We start from the raw sequence: 15,930 nt of genomic DNA, 5'->3' as shown, positions 1-15,930 counted from the left end.
TGTAGAGCGTAGAGAGAGAGGAACACTGAACACACTCAAATACTAGTTGCAGCAAGGGACTCATATCAGCAACTTGGGCTTACCAAATCTTTCTCCCTATCTAATCTTAAGGATTTTGATGAAGAATGATTATTTAGGGACCATGGTTTTTTTGGGACCATGGTCTTATTAGGCCACTTTCCCTATAGTTATAAGGGGTGTCATAGAACATTGAAATGACTAACCTACGCTTAACCTAATTTAATTTAAAACCAACACAATAACCACCTCTCTATATATATATATATATAACCACCACCTCCTCTCACCACCACCTCCCACCACCGCTGATTACCACCACTACCACCAACCACCGATTACCACCATCACCACCCACCACCGCCGATTACCACCACCGCGCACCACCGCCGATTACTACCACCACCACCTCCAATTATCATCACCAACAACCACCGATTACCACCACCACCTCCGATTACCACCACCACCACTATATATATAGCTTAATTTAAAACATTAACAAAGATATTCTCACAAACCCATTACTTGTCATTCGTTTTTGGTTGAATAAATGAGAACTAATCATCAAAATGAGTTGAAAATGGAAGTTGCAGAGAGGTTTAATGGAGTTTTTTTCAGTAAAAAGTTCGGTTATCACAAATTATTTTTTTCTTAACCGAACTCAAAGTTCGGTTGATTCGCAAAAAATACTTTTAACCGAACTCCTTGTATTAGAACAATACAAGTCCATAAGTTCGGTTCGTTCGCAAAATTATTAAGTTTTCTTTGTAACCGAACTCTACTTATAAGCCCAGTTCGGTTGATTCGCAAAATATGTTGAAGTTTGCGAACCAACCGAACTTCTAACACTAGGTTACTTTTAACCTGAAGTTCGGTTGGGAACTTGGTTGCGTTGAAGTTTGCGAACTAACCGAACACAGAAGATGTACTCAAATAAATTGTCAAGTTCAAAGTTCGGTTACCTACCATTTTATCCTAGGTAACCGAACATTGCATTGTACGACCAAAACCTCCATTAACGAGCGAGTTCGGTAACCTGCGTGTTTGGAAAACGTAACCGAACTACACTTTCAGGTGTGTTCGGTTACATGTTCTTGACATATGGTAACCGAACTACACTTTCAGATATGTTCGGTTACATGTTGTTGACATATGGTTAACCGAACTGGCCCAAATTTACATTAAAATTTTCATTTTTTTGAAAGTTTGGAGCAATTCAACCAACATTATCTAAGTTTGAAGCATACCTGGGTACCCAAATACCCTTCCTCCGGTTGTGGTTGGTAAAATCCATCGTTTTTCATGTTTTCCTTCTTCATCTTCTCTAACTTTACTCTCTCAATAATTCTACTTCTTTAAAAAAAAACTCATATGATTTTTTAATCTCACTAATTATCTTTAACTTAATCATCTCACTAATTATTACACTAATTATTATTAACACTAGCTAATCATCACCCAAAATTAATCAGGAGGATAATTTAGGTATTAATATAAATATTTAGATAAGAGGTGACCTAGATTTACTTCTAATGTCTTTACCCAAAATAAAATCATGGTCCCCAAAAAATCGTTCTTGACGAAGAATATTCAAAACACTTAAAGATTAGCGGGCGAGAATATGTGCATGAAATAGACAACCCAGAAAAAAAACCTATAAAGTAATAAGTATAAAACTATTAACTATTTAGTGACTACTGTTAATTTATGCCAAAACAAAAGTACCCATTTTGTTGTACTTAGCTGTCCGTTCCTTGTTTAACTTTAAACTTAGTAGGAGGGAATTGTTTTGTTGCAATCAGTGCCACAAACTTTGAAAAGTTATATTCTTCTGGACCACATTACAATATTGAACTATGATTTCCATCCAACTTGCAAATGCAAACCACATAAGATAATCATCTATGAGGATCAAAATTGGCATCCACACCATAGGCACATTGGACGCTATAGTGTGCAGTGTCCAGATCTTAGTTGTTCATGGAGAGGGAGTGGTCTAGTTACGGAAGTTGATAACTTGAGAGTATGTCATCACAAAATTAGCTGGCTTCAGAAGATCATCATTAATTCCCTGATCAAAGACTATAAGACCTACATGGGATTGCAGTATCGGCCAACTTTCCAATACCGACATCAAATATTATGAGACTCAAATTGCCAACTACAACAGTTACATGTTAAAATTTCAATTGGCATTTGGATGTCTAATAACAAAATATTCTAGCTAATTTTGTCTAGTCAAGTTGAAACTCTGAAATTGGTAATTCCATAAGAAGATAAAATTATGTTATTTTTCACGGTAAAACCAAGGGAGGAAAACAGAGGGAAAGAAATCTAGAATTAATCGGTAAAAAATGGCCTCAAGATAGTGTCAGTCTAGATTCCTTCCACAATAACCTAATCATCGTTTAATATAACTACTCAAAAACAGCCGGACAAGATGATACACTGGTATCATTTAAACCCTTCAACTAGTTTAGATGTGCCTAAGTTTCTTTATAAGCTGAAACAAATTGATCTTTGAATGGGTCAGGTCTTTGTTCTGGTAAATAACTCCAATTTGGACTTCCTTTTGACAACAAAAACCCATGTCAGGTTGTTCTTTCATTAGCTTTTGAAAAATTTAAGAGGTAAAATAAGATTTCACTTATAAAAAGAAAAGGTGATGTAGCTTTCTTAAGTTACAAATAGGAAAGCATCTAAAACCCTAAAAATAGTTAAAAGGCTAATGCCTAAGAAGGAACAAACTTTTGTGACTAAAGAAGGAATATGACCGCATCCACCCATCCATGTGTAGGAGTTTGTTTTTAGATGTTTTATTTTTCACATTTGAAGAAGATAAATTCTCTAAATTCATTCTTTTGGAATCATAAAACTTTATTCTTGTTCTTTACTTTTTCTTTTTCTTTTCACAAGGAACAATATTCTGTGATCATTTCTTATTTTCCTTTCCACTAATGGCAGTCAAAAACCTAGTCAACATGTTACGACCACTAAAATAATGACATATACTTCATGTGATTTCACCTAACCAACTAAAAACCAACACATGTGTCTCATATGATTGAGAGAGAGATGGTTCTGAAAATATCATTAGACTCTAGAAATCTTAATAATACGTGAACTTCTATCGTTAAAAAGATAAATACTCCACTCACCTTTTAGCAATCCATGTGTCCTCTCCAGATGTCCCTTACAGGTGTTTAACATTTTTCTAAATTGTAAGAGCAAGAACATTAGAAACTAATCTGAAAAAGAAAAGTTGTATTCTCCATTATCTGTTTTGCTATATAAACACGAAAAGATTCTTCGGAAGATAAACTTCTTTAATAAGATATGGTTCCTTTCCTATGTTCAGATTAGTTTGATAAAACAGGCTATTCAAATGCATTTGATGAACATGAAAGACAGATTTATGAGCATTCAAAACTGCAAGGACAAATGTAAATTTTATTATATGCATAATATGATGTTTATAAATATCCTAACAGTAACGTTTCAAGACATAGGACTCTGAATTCTCAATTACCATATATATATATTTTAAAACAGGACCTTTTAGATTTAGAATTTTTGCATCACAATTGATGTATAAGCATATACACTTCATTTTAAATGTTTATGGACAGCAAGACAAAAATAGAACATTTATATACAACAGATACCGGAAAAACACGCCTTGAAAACGATCAAATTGAGCTTTAAGAGGGATATATTGGAGAGTCATAATCAATTGAATGTAAATGCAAAGTAGAGAATAAATAGTTAGGTCAAGATAAGTACCTGAGAGAATATAAACAAGTGGCAGTCATTATTAGAGGAGTCAAAACGAATGGGATGAAGTGGTCCTGCCGAGGCCAAGACACTGTGTCTTGCCACCAGACTCTAGCAAGTATTGAAGCAAGTACAAACCTTTTCCTTTCGGTTCCGAATTTTTCAAATTCGTCGGTGGGACCATCTAATCGAGCAAATAACCAGGATAGATATTTTGTTTCCCTTTTTCATGTACAGTGTAATAAGTTGAATAAGTACCAAACTTACACAAGGAGTCAAGAAAGAATTGAATTCCTTTATTCAATTATTCTTTGCTTCAGAACTTTTTCCAAACAGAAAAGAAGAATCAATCCAAAACTACTTACATTTTTCTCTATCTTAATTGTATCTAATTCCCCAGTTCTTAGATGCTCAAGTCAATAGAATCTTCTTCGCGTTCTTTCATATATTCCGTTGTTAACCAATTAAAAACACACGAACTGGAAAATGATTCTTTAGTTTTCCAATCTGAAATATAAAGCTTTATATCATTCACCATTTTCAAATCTGTTTAGCTGTTAGTAGATCTTAAAAGCAACATTAACTAAACTATTGAAGAAAGACAAGTAGGGTACATCAAAGCTAAAGTTTTTTAAGAATCATTAGATGGCTTAGGACAAGGTTTAGTAAATCGCTTATGACAAGATTCTCTGTCCGGGCCGTGGGTCAAGAAAATTCTCTCTCTTTCGCCGTGGAATAAGGTTCTTTCCTTTTCTAGAGGGACCAATGAGAAAGAATGAACAAAAAGTTTTTGATGGATCAAAACTTGTGTACATATTGCAAGGTGTGAACTGTTCCAAAAAGTTGAAGTAGTAGTGCAGAAGATAGATTGCATTTTGTGTTTTTAGTGTCTGAGAATAGAAAGTGAAGTTCCTTGAATGGACCCACGGATACCCAAAGTAGGAGTTAAAACTAATCTCTTTTCAAGTCGCTATAAGATTGGATAGACTCCATCGAGTTGTGTCCATCATTTTGTTTCCTGTTGAAGATTCTATGCTCTCTTCACTTCTGATTTTTTTTCCTTTATAATGATAGTCTTAATAACACTTTTTTTCTTAAGAAATGGTCAAGAACTGAGAAGCAATTGCATAGTCAGAAATTCTCAATAAGCTTTCTTTATTGGTTTTATGAGTAATCGAACTTAGAGAGCGTGCAACAAACTTGGATTTTGTTTCTAGCTTTCTGTATAAGTGGCAGGATCAACAGGAAAGGTAATAAGACCTTACTTCATCATATGAATAACATCACATTCACATGTATGATCATTTGAATGCATAAATCTAAAGATTAAATTGAGTGTGAATTCCATGACAGGAAAATGTATCATCAGCATGAATATCACCACAATCAGCATGGAATAGATAACTTACCTTCATCAAGGATATTGGTTCCTCAAGAAAGGCATATGCTCATGCATGGTGGAAATGGCCGGGTAGATACAGGACTGGTTCTATCAACTGATGCTAAGCCGCGATTGAAATGGACACCAGAGCTTCATGAACGCTTCATTGACGCAGTCGGTCAGCTCGGCGGTGCAGATAGTGAGTATACACTACAATAATCAACATAGAAGAATATAAACATATCAGGTTTATGTAAGCAGACATGAAATAAACCTAATTTGAGATATTTCGTTGTTACAGAAGCTACACCAAAGACAGTTATGAAGCTGATGGGAATACCAGGACTTACTCTGTACCACTTAAAAAGCCATCTTCAGGTACCATTACTGGAATTCTCTAGGAAAATTTCAGGAAAAATTGATTGAATAACTAATGAAATTCATGTTTTGTTAACAGAAATACAGGCTCAGTAAGAATGTACATGGACAAACTAATTCTGGGACAAACAAAAATGGTAAGAAGATTTTGGGACTTCTTTGAGATGTCGGTGAATCTAGCAGGAAGTACTTTAGAAAATGCAAATAGTACATATTTGAAGCAAAATCTAATAAGAAATAAACAACGTGCTCTTTTTACAGGTTTTAAAGAAGTGTTAGAAGGAGATAGAATGTCTGAAATTAGTGTAGCAATTATGAGCAATAATAATACCCTTGGGCCTCAAGCAAATAAGTAGGTGCAGACAAAGTTCTTTACTTCTTTCTATTTGTTTTGTTATCATGTTTTTCGTCTAATGAGCTTATACTAATACTCGACTTCTAACATCAGAAGTTTGCAGATAAATGAAGCACTACAGATGCAGATTGAAGTACAGAGAAGATTACATGAACAGCTTGAGGTATTGCTTTTCTCTATATCCTCTATATCAGTAGTTCTGACTATTTCGAGCTGGTATATGAGTCGTTGTTTAGTTTAACTCTCAAATCGAAGCATAATAAGTAATGAGAATGGTAGTCATTAATCATAAATCAAGCCTTCCTAGAAGTGGTATTTTTCATAGTTTAAAGATTTTTATACATTTACTATCACAAAACAAGACAAGATTTGGGTTGGGTTGGGTTGGTGGAAACATGATATTTTAACGATCATCAAAACTAGCATCCTACAACACCCATCAAAAGTATCCAAGTTTTAGTAAGAACTTTGAAGTATCTCAGAACCATTTTTATGCCCTACAAATTGAAAATACCTCTGAAGATATATTCCAGAAAATGAGCAACTACATGTTAAGTATCAAAAAATGCGAAACATTTCAGTATAGGATATTAGTAATCACTAATCAGTTTAACTCCAGCAATAGATCAGCCTCATTAATCACCTCACTGATTGATCATGGATGAATATGACTTTGGTCCGAGTATCTTTAAGACCAAAAGTTTTCGAGCTTTGTGAATTTCATTCAGGTCCAACTGAGGTCGTCACCGAGTCTTAGAAATATCTCAAACTGGATGATATTCATCTAACTAAGAAATAACTCCTATTGTTTAAAATATTGCACTTAGTAGTCATTATTGGTGATTGTTTGGCTACTGAGTCCGACTTCTGTACTGAACTAGGTGCAGCGACACTTACAACTCCGCATAGAGGTTCAGGGTAAATACCTACAGTCGGTGCTGGAGAAAGCACAAGAGACACTGGGAAAACAGAATGTGGGTCCCAGTGGACTCGAGGCCGCCAAAGTACAACTCTCTGAATTAGTCTCGAAAGTATCAACAGGATGTCTAAATCCTGCGTTTTGTGAGTTGAAAGAACTACCAGGTCAATGCAACAAACAAACACAGAAACTCCAACCTGCAGATGGGTCAGTTGACAGTTGCTTGACTTCATGTGAAGGATCTCAAAAGGACCCAGAAATGCAGAATATCGTGATGAGGTTAAGACCATACAACGATACTACCCAATTATCGGGTTCAAAAGAGAACCCAGAGAGAAGTGAGTTCGAGCGGACTGAACCCATATTATGGTCTGACCAACTAGAAACCAAAACGCTTTGTTCGCCGGTGAGAAATGACACAGGAAGGAGTATTTTCCCAATTCCACGGAGCTCTACTGATGTATCTTTGAGCATTGGAGTTCAAAGAAACATTCGGATCAGCAGTGGCATTTCTGAGGCAGAGGAAAATCAGAAGAAACCAAAAGGGTTTACAATGCCATATTTGAGCTCAAAGCTCGACTTGAATTCCCTTCAAGAGAATGAAGCTTCCAATTGTAGACGCATCGATTTGAACGGTTTCAGCTTAAGCTAACAGGAAATACAGTCATTCAGAGATAGTAATAATAAATCCCAGACCAGTGGAAGTTTTAGTTTGGTATTCCAAGTCAACTGATGTAAATCTGAGACCTGACATGATACAAGCATGCAGTACTTGTACGATCAGTAATAGAGATTGCTTGCAGTGACTACATTCCAAGTTTCAGACACTTACTGTTTTCTAGTAAATTTTCTTTTAGCTTGACACTCAACCAGTGGATGACACCATATAATTTTAATGTTTCTTCAGTAATTAACCAAAACTTGTTTGGTTAGTTTCACATTCTACAGAGAATCTGGAAACATATACTTTCACAGTACCATCAGGAACAGTTCACAATTCAGATTACTGGAAATCACAGATCAGCTATTGGATGCTTGGTCCAAATCGCCCATTAGTGTGTGTTTTCAAATCATACTGTTAAATTAATTGGATACCCATTTATTAACAGGTTTATGATCAATTTGAGTGGTTCTATTATTCAGATACTATCTTCCAACTCGTCTATCCTATCATTTGTACTGAACATCACACAAACTGCACCCTTCAGTGTATCGGAAAGACATCTCACAGAAACCCCTCCTTAAACCGGCCTACATAGACATTTGGTAATAGTTCCCAAGATTATTCCATAAACATGATGTGGGGCACTTTTCTTGGTTGACGACTTTATAGAATCTGAAAATGTACAAACTTTCGGCAAAAAAAAACATTACACATCCTTCACAAAGGAATGGTATAATACTATCTTCCTATGACTGTTATTCAGGAAGGCAGTCTAAAATTTATGTATTCCACAAAATAGTTCGCTAAGATGCATTATACTCAAGAAAAAGGAAGAGTCGCTAGGGCACTCGCAAAACAATTGAATTACAGACTCATTAACATCAACAAGATCCAGCAGCGGTCTATTACAGGTAAAATGCTTTGGTTGCCAACCCAGTAAGCGCTCTATATAATAATAAATACATGAGCAAATAATTGCTGTCCAAACAACTGACTGTACACAATGTAAATGCATAATACAGCATGCTTTATAATTATCTAGACTAGAAACAGGGTATGTTTCTAGTTTCTACATATTCAACATGCTTCAGTGGTTTCAATGAAGGATCACCAACACGTTAGACAGAGGTAAACTGATAAGGACAATTCTTCATCGGCTTTACAAACATGATAGCTAGAGATATGATGATTCAAGTTAATAGATCAATGGCTTCAATACCCTTGGCCAAAACTGAACAAAAAACACACATCTCATTTTATATATTAAGATGTTTTTCCGAACCCAGTTTACACTAACAGAGGACTCTAATACTACCATTAAAATGCACAGCTGGGTTCCAAGGGCCAGAAAATGAGCGTATGAAGGGAATATGTTTGGCATGAAGAATGAAATCAATAGAATATGTTGCATAACTTACTTCACCAGCGGGGGAACAAATAGCGATTTCCAATATAGAGAAGCTACACTACCATATATTGGAGTTCTGAGGTGCAGAATAACTTAGAGGGAACTCAGGACAGGACCTAGATGACTATGAAGAGATCAAAAAATCATAAATGCTTGATATAATTCAAGCAGGTCACAGACAGTCACAACTTGGTTGCCTGCAAAATTCATAAAGAAATCCTAATGTCAGGAAATTATCTTCATCTTCCACCAAAGTTATTCACCATCTCTATATTCCTGTAGAATTACTTTCGAAGCTCAAATCCGAACTTCCATCTTCATCGAACCATCTCTTAGACCAAAAACATCATGACGTTGATAAAAGTCTTCAAACCATCTTCTTTATGAAAAACACTTGTGAAACTGGCCACGCTTCACAAACTCCATGAAAATCTTCAATCAGTATCATTGAATCCTTGCACAGACTCCACCATTGATCAACAAGAGAACCATCCAGAAGAATCACCATTAGCTCCACCTAACCAGTAAGCTAATTACATATTGAACTCTAATCCAGAAAGGAAGAATTAGCTTCAATATCATACTCCAGCACATGTCATGATTACCGTGTATCTGAAACAAACCATCAGATATCTCCACTATGATTAACAGGCTTAATCTATTGAGCGATTCCCAAGCCATCACCAATCTGACATACTTTTTACCACCATCACACCCAACATACTCGCTCAGAATATATACCTTGTGAATGCACATATTACCGTGGTACATGCTTCCGAGATCGGGCACATTCTTGATATTACGTGCAAGCCATCAATAATACTTTAACATAGACTTAAGTACATAAATCTATAATATCTCGTGCATAACTTCGAAGCGTTGCTGGACTTGCTTCTACATGAGACTTCACAGCCTCATCCTTTCTTCAAACTTTGTAACTCATTCTTTATAGTGTATGATTACTAACACTCTCCAAGAAGTATATATGTATTCCACCTCATTCGGCCTTATTCTGCATCCCATACTACATCATAAAACCAAACAACGAACATACACTTCTACCAAGTTGAACCCTCCACGATTTGCAAATCACATCACAAATCCATCTTTGTGCAAAATCTGGTTGAAACATTATCTTCAAAAAATATTTCTCCACCTGAACAATAAATTATCGTTCAATTCCAGGTTCAATCACACCAGCTCGTCCTTGCTCTGATACCAATTGTTGGGAAAATTGGTACCCTAGCACAACGGAATCACAAGATCACAAAGGGCAATTGGTGATTTGGATCAAATATGGGAGAAATAATAAGAAAGACAGAAGATAAAGAAGCACACACAACCACAACTCAAGATATACGTGGTTCACCTTTAGAGGCTACATCCACGGCCAACACCACCAGAAAATTTGCATTAAATCAAAGACCATTACATGCTTTTTCCGCAACCCGAGACCATACCCAAGAGTTAAACAAGACATACCCGAGAACACCATCGAAGAAACCATAGAAATCAATTCTCTAACCATTCCGCGAACCAGCCTCATTTCTTCTCTTCTACACCGTCTTCACTGCTGCTAGTAACAGAGGAGAAACATGGAAACACTAGAAACTTGGTTTAGGGCAAAGCCCTAAACCCTAAACACTAGAACACCAAAATCTTCTCTCTACAAGTTTTTCTCTCACACCGATATTGACCTTCACGGTAGCACACGATCCTCCCTACCAAAGAGACCAAAATCCTAAGCACAACGTTTTACCACTCTTCTAGGTTGGATGTCTATAAACCTACAAATCTACTCCTATATATAGAGAACACAAACTTGGCCACCAAGTATTAGTCTCCAACTAGGAAACTAAACTCTTTCCTAAATTCTATATGGCCCATATTAGGAAACCCACTCAATGGGGAAAAGGCCCAAAGATAGGAAACTCACGGTTTTCCTAACAAGACTTACCAAATTACTACAATTTAAAAGCAGTAATACATGATAATAAGGATCCGGAAGACTTTTGGGAAGTGGAGGGACATAGCGATATAATGAACATTGAAGCAAGGAACGTCACCATGGGTGCTGCTAGAGGTAGGAGTTCGCTACTTATAACAAGACGTTGCTTCTCTCATGACATTAATAGACAGTTCAATAGTTTGGAACATTTGAAAATGTCACATCCGAGATATAGCTTATCCTAGATACCTCAATAGCTTGAAAAAAAAATGAAAAATGGTGGTCGTACTCCCCGTCAGACTCCATTAAAGAATGCTTTCATTTAGCATGTCTTAGGGAAGAGTTTTGTTACTTATTAATTACCATACAGGCTCAACAAGAAGTGCGAGTAGACACCTTTAATAAAATCCGTGTATGTTATCCACCAAACCGAAGTCTTCAAAACCATGTATATTTAGTCGAGCTCACAATAGCCAGCCGCGCCTCCCAGAAGTGAAGACACTCTGGTATTGAGACATTGGCAGCCATGTCATCTAAAACGGTTACTAGAGTAGTAAGGTTACGGACATCTCCATTTCCCCATACAAAAGCTGTATAGTGCAGCTTGACTGTGTTCTGGAAGAATTGACACTATTCAATCAAAAATCCATGTTGCACATCACAAAGAAAAATGATAGAAAGTTAAATGTTAAAGAATGCCTCCTTCTATACTGATCTTTGTAGTAAAAACCAAGTGCATTGCATTGGGTACACAGGCTTATACTTTTGTATATAGCAAATTGAGTAATATCATAACTGCAAATGTATACAAGAAATAACCTGATCACTGATTGGTTTATTGGGTTGCACCTGAGAAGTTTCTGACAATGGCATGGTGTGCTGCCATGTCTGCTTATCTTCCTTAAACTACAGCTTATCTTCCTTAATCTACACACAGAAATAAATAGATACATAAAACGATATGTTTCCATTCCATACATCTTTGGAGCTCCATCATAGCACTGAATCACTGACAACACTTCCTACTATAAAACATCACCTCCCATCCCAAATAACCCTCGTCAAGCAACGAAATCAAGGCATCATATCCTTACTCACTTTCCGAAGGCACGTGTCAATATTCCTTCCTATTTTGATTTTGATTCTATAATTCTCCAATTATGTATGTATATAGCATAGATCCATAACGTTTGTATTGTATAATCAGGTAAACAAATTAGGGCATGATTACAAAAAACAACATTGAATGAATCAGTAAAAGAAAACGCTATTCACCAAATTGAATTTCACTAAATCAGAAAAATCATAAACGATGGAGAACAACTGCTGAACTTAAAAGTTTATGGCTGGTCACTTACTTTTACAGGAGAGCTGTCCATTTCCAGTCTAGGGTTTAAGCATCTGGCTTCAAATTGTCTCGCTTCGTCTCCTATGCTCGACCAACAATTTTTTCCTCTCTTCCAAATCTAGGGATTAAGATCGTAAACTTTCGATTAGAAATTGACTCGACCGTCAGAAAGTCGAATAATCCCGCCATATCAGTACGTAATCTTTCGTTAGGGATCCATTCGCCCAGATGTGGCGGACCGGTCAAGATGGGACCAGTGCAGTTACGGCAGCTCGAGCTTGACTCACCCCGTATAGACAAACCTTTGGGCTGCGATTTAGATGAGTTAGTTAGACCCATTATTTTGGGCTTTCTGGTGATATGTGCTTGAGTTTGATTGTTAGAACACTAATTTTGGGCATGCCTAAAACTTTCAAGGCATACAAAGGACTAGTCCTAACTTGGGTGACCTTATAAGGGGTACCCTATGGGGTGGTTCAATTACCTATATGCCCTTAAATTCTCTAAATTACTACTAATCTATCCCTATTCCTAATACAAAAACCTATAATCAATAAACCAAAATCAGTTTCATATCCCTAACCCCTTCTTCTTCCTCCTCCACAACAGTCGAACCCTTCTTCTTCCTTTTTTTTTCATCGTATCATCGCGGAAATTTAATCGTCGATTCGTGAAAATTTAGTCGACGATTAAACTCATCTATACAATGGTTCGCCGTAAGCCAGTATCTCGTTCTAATCGAGCGATTGAACAACCCTGAACCCATTGGTTTGATTGATTTAATTCGTCAAAATCATGTTTCTGCGGCGGTTACAGGGTATGGTTCGGCGCAAAACAAATCTTAGATGTGCGCCGAGCTGTTCTTGAAACTGAACCCTGAAAGTGCATTTGAACGGCTCGGCGTATATCTGAAATCCGTTTTGAGCCGAACTTGGTGACACAGAGACTTATATTTAGGATCGGCTTATTCGATGGTGTTAGTTTTGTGCCGAATATGTTTAGTGAATTTCAGAATTTTTGCATGTGTATAGGATCGGCTCATATGGTACACTTTTTCTTAAGTTTTAAGTACACTTTTATGGTGTTGCAAACACCTTTGCTTTAAGGTGCTGAAATTTGTTTTTAATGGTGGTGGGATTGGGTTATAGACACCGTCAATTTTCATGTTTTAATGAATAGCTTAACAGTTATGTGCCGAATTTACAGAGTTCGGCTTATCCTCTAATGTTAGTTACACGCCGAATCATTTTTCCTTCAGGTTCGGCACATTCGATAATCACATTATGTGCTGAACTATGAACATTTACAGGTTTCGCCTTACACGATATCCTCAATATGTGCCGAACCGCGAACAATATTTTAACCCAAAAATTAACAAATTCATGTTCGGCTCAGACGATAATCATATTATGTGCCGAACCTTGAACATAAGAGGTTTCGGCCGATACGATATTCTCCATATGTGCCGAACCAGTAACAATATTTCAACCCAGAAATTAAAAAATTATGTTCGGCACATACGAATTTGGATATGTAAGCCGAATTAGTAATGATTCTATTCCGGGCTATTCAGGATGTTGTTCGGCTTACTATGAAACTTTCATATAATCCGAACTAGTGTCTAGCAAAAGGGTGGGAATTGGAAATTATAGGTTCGGCGCATGCAGTAAACAGATTCAGTAAGCCGAACCGTTCATCAATTGGTAGATTCGGCTCATAGATGTGAGCCGAACCTCAACCTGTTTCGCCGAACCATGATTCATAATCTAAGAAATCAGCCATTTGGGAATCATTGGTGTAGTTGATGTGTATTTTCCTAGGTTTTTTAGATGATATATGACCCTCCTCATCCTCCATTGAATCAAGAATTATAATTTTCTCACTTTCTCCTTCTCTTTCTCTCCTTCTTAACCAAACCAAAACTTTGATTTTTTTTTCCTCATATTTTTCATCTAAACAAATCTTATAATTCTGAAAATTATCTTAATCTCTAAACAAAATATTTAATCACTAATCAAGATTATTAACACTAATACGTAAAGGGCAGATTTGCCATTAAAAAAAATTTGGGTTAAGGGGTTATCTGATTTTGCTATTCAGCAACCTTTTTTGTCTTCATTCAGTATGCCTTTAAAGATTTTGGTATGCCCAAAATTATGGTTCGATTGTTAAGCGGCCGTCTTGGACAGGGAAAAAACTAGCAACAATGAATTCATCTTTTAACCAATTTGAGAAAATGATCCCTGCTAATAAAAATCTGTTGTTGCCGTTCGCAATCCGTTGGTGTCGTTCTCATAAAAGTCGTATCTTTGCAGACAATTACTATAATGTGTACAGTTGCTTGGTTGGTCTAAAGGTGTTTTATTTCAAGCAATGTTCTCTTCTTTGTTCCACTGTTATGGACTGAAAGATGTTACTGTTTTATCTAAATCTAATGATTGTGGTACTATGCCTTCTCTTATCAACGGTAAGAGGAAGGACACTGTCATTCTACTATAGCCTCTCTATCTTCACAGAACCGGTACTGCATGGCCCAAAAGTAGTATAACTGCCGAAATGTACTCATCATGTATACCGTTGTTAAGCAAGGAAGTGTGCCAGTTAACTGTCGGTTACAAATTTCAGGATATTTTCGATTTTGACATGCAACTCTTACCTCCCATGGTTTTAGTGAACGTAAGTATGTATAGACTTGAGGAAAGAAGGATGACAAACTATATTAGAAAAGAAAAGGGTGAAAAGAAGGGGAAGGGGTAAAGCACTTGCTACTCAATTGAATTTGCATGAAATGGACGATGACCTGTGTACATTTGAACCTAAACTACCACTTTTAAACTTTCCTTTTTACTTAAAGGAGGGATAAAGTTCTACTTTCATTTACCTTCCTTTCTCTTCTCTTTTATTTTTTTTTTCTTCGTTATTTCTTCTTCTTCTTCTTTCTTCTTTTTATTTTCTTTTTCTTTTCTTTTCTACTTTTTCCCTTTTCTTTTCTCCAAGCTTAGGATGGAACTTTATCTTCTAAATTACACTTTAGCCATGCAACTTTTTAGGACCCCTAAGAATAATATACATGACCATATTGAGCTACGGGACAATTGTAATTTTGATATCATGAAAGTTAAGATCCAGGGTGGTGCAACTAACAAGCATGTGGTTCATAAATTACATTCGGCAAAATAATCGTCTGGTCTTTTTTTTAGGTGGTCCCAAGTCAGTTTAGTCCTTTGAGAAAACGCCTTTACAGTTTGGTCCATAATTATTTAAAAATATAAAACAGACAAAAATACTCTTCTGTGTTAATTTTTACTTATTTTTTTGTAGCAGTTCATTCTGTGTGATAAACCATCAAAGTTCATTCTTACAAATGAAAACCAAATTAAATCACATATGAATGAACTTCATTATTTCATTAAAATTCTACATACATTTCGTTATTAAGAACAAAAAGTCAGAGTGCATTCGTCAAATGAACTCCTGATAAAAATCTATATAAACCAGAGTTCATTTCTGGAATGAACTCATGATAAAAACCTATAAAAACCAGAGTTCATTTCTGGAATGAACTCCTAATAAAAACCTATATAAACCAGAGTTCATTCCAGAAATGAACTCCTGATAAAAACCTATATAAATCAGAGTTCATTCCAGAAATGAACTCCTGATAAAAACATATAAACCAGAGTTCATTCATCAAATGAACTCCTAATAAAAACCTATATAAACCAGAGTTCGTT

At 36.1% G+C, this 15,930-nt stretch overlaps 1 protein-coding gene and 1 long non-coding RNA gene across 4 annotated transcripts; one reads left to right on the top strand and one right to left on the bottom strand.

Moving 5' to 3' along the window:
* Positions 1–3,123: 3,123 nt before the first annotated feature.
* Positions 3,124–12,437, bottom strand: LOC113310660. Of its 2 annotated transcripts, none has more exons than XR_003341298.1 (4): positions 12,207–12,437; positions 5,205–5,386; positions 3,805–4,302; positions 3,124–3,235 (listed from the first exon to the last, which is right to left on the bottom strand). It is a non-coding gene; the product is annotated as an uncharacterized LOC113310660 (long non-coding RNA). The 2 variants fall into 2 exon arrangements; XR_003341299.1 differs by lacking the exon at positions 3,124–3,235 and having other exon boundaries at positions 3,455–4,017; positions 4,161–4,302.
* Positions 4,520–7,775, top strand: LOC113310658 (myb-related protein 2-like). 2 transcript variants are annotated; one of them, XM_026559395.1, is made up of 7 exons: positions 4,520–5,045; positions 5,149–5,375; positions 5,478–5,554; positions 5,634–5,691; positions 5,816–5,906; positions 6,006–6,072; positions 6,791–7,775. In XM_026559395.1, the coding sequence occupies exons 2-7, from the start codon at positions 5,153–5,155 to the stop codon at positions 7,478–7,480; spliced, it is 1,206 nt and encodes a 401-aa protein (XP_026415180.1). In that variant the 5' UTR covers positions 4,520–5,045; positions 5,149–5,152; the 3' UTR covers positions 7,481–7,775. The 2 variants fall into 2 exon arrangements, with proteins under 2 accessions (XP_026415180.1, XP_026415179.1); XM_026559394.1 differs by having other exon boundaries at positions 4,602–5,045; positions 6,003–6,072.
* Positions 12,438–15,930: the final 3,493 nt, after the last annotated feature.

The sequence above is a fragment of the Papaver somniferum genome, chromosome 9 (assembly GCF_003573695.1).
Source record: "Papaver somniferum cultivar HN1 chromosome 9, ASM357369v1, whole genome shotgun sequence".
Classification (NCBI taxonomy): Eukaryota; Viridiplantae; Streptophyta; class Magnoliopsida; order Ranunculales; family Papaveraceae; genus Papaver; species Papaver somniferum.
This window is presented reverse-complemented; position numbering and strand designations above follow the sequence as displayed.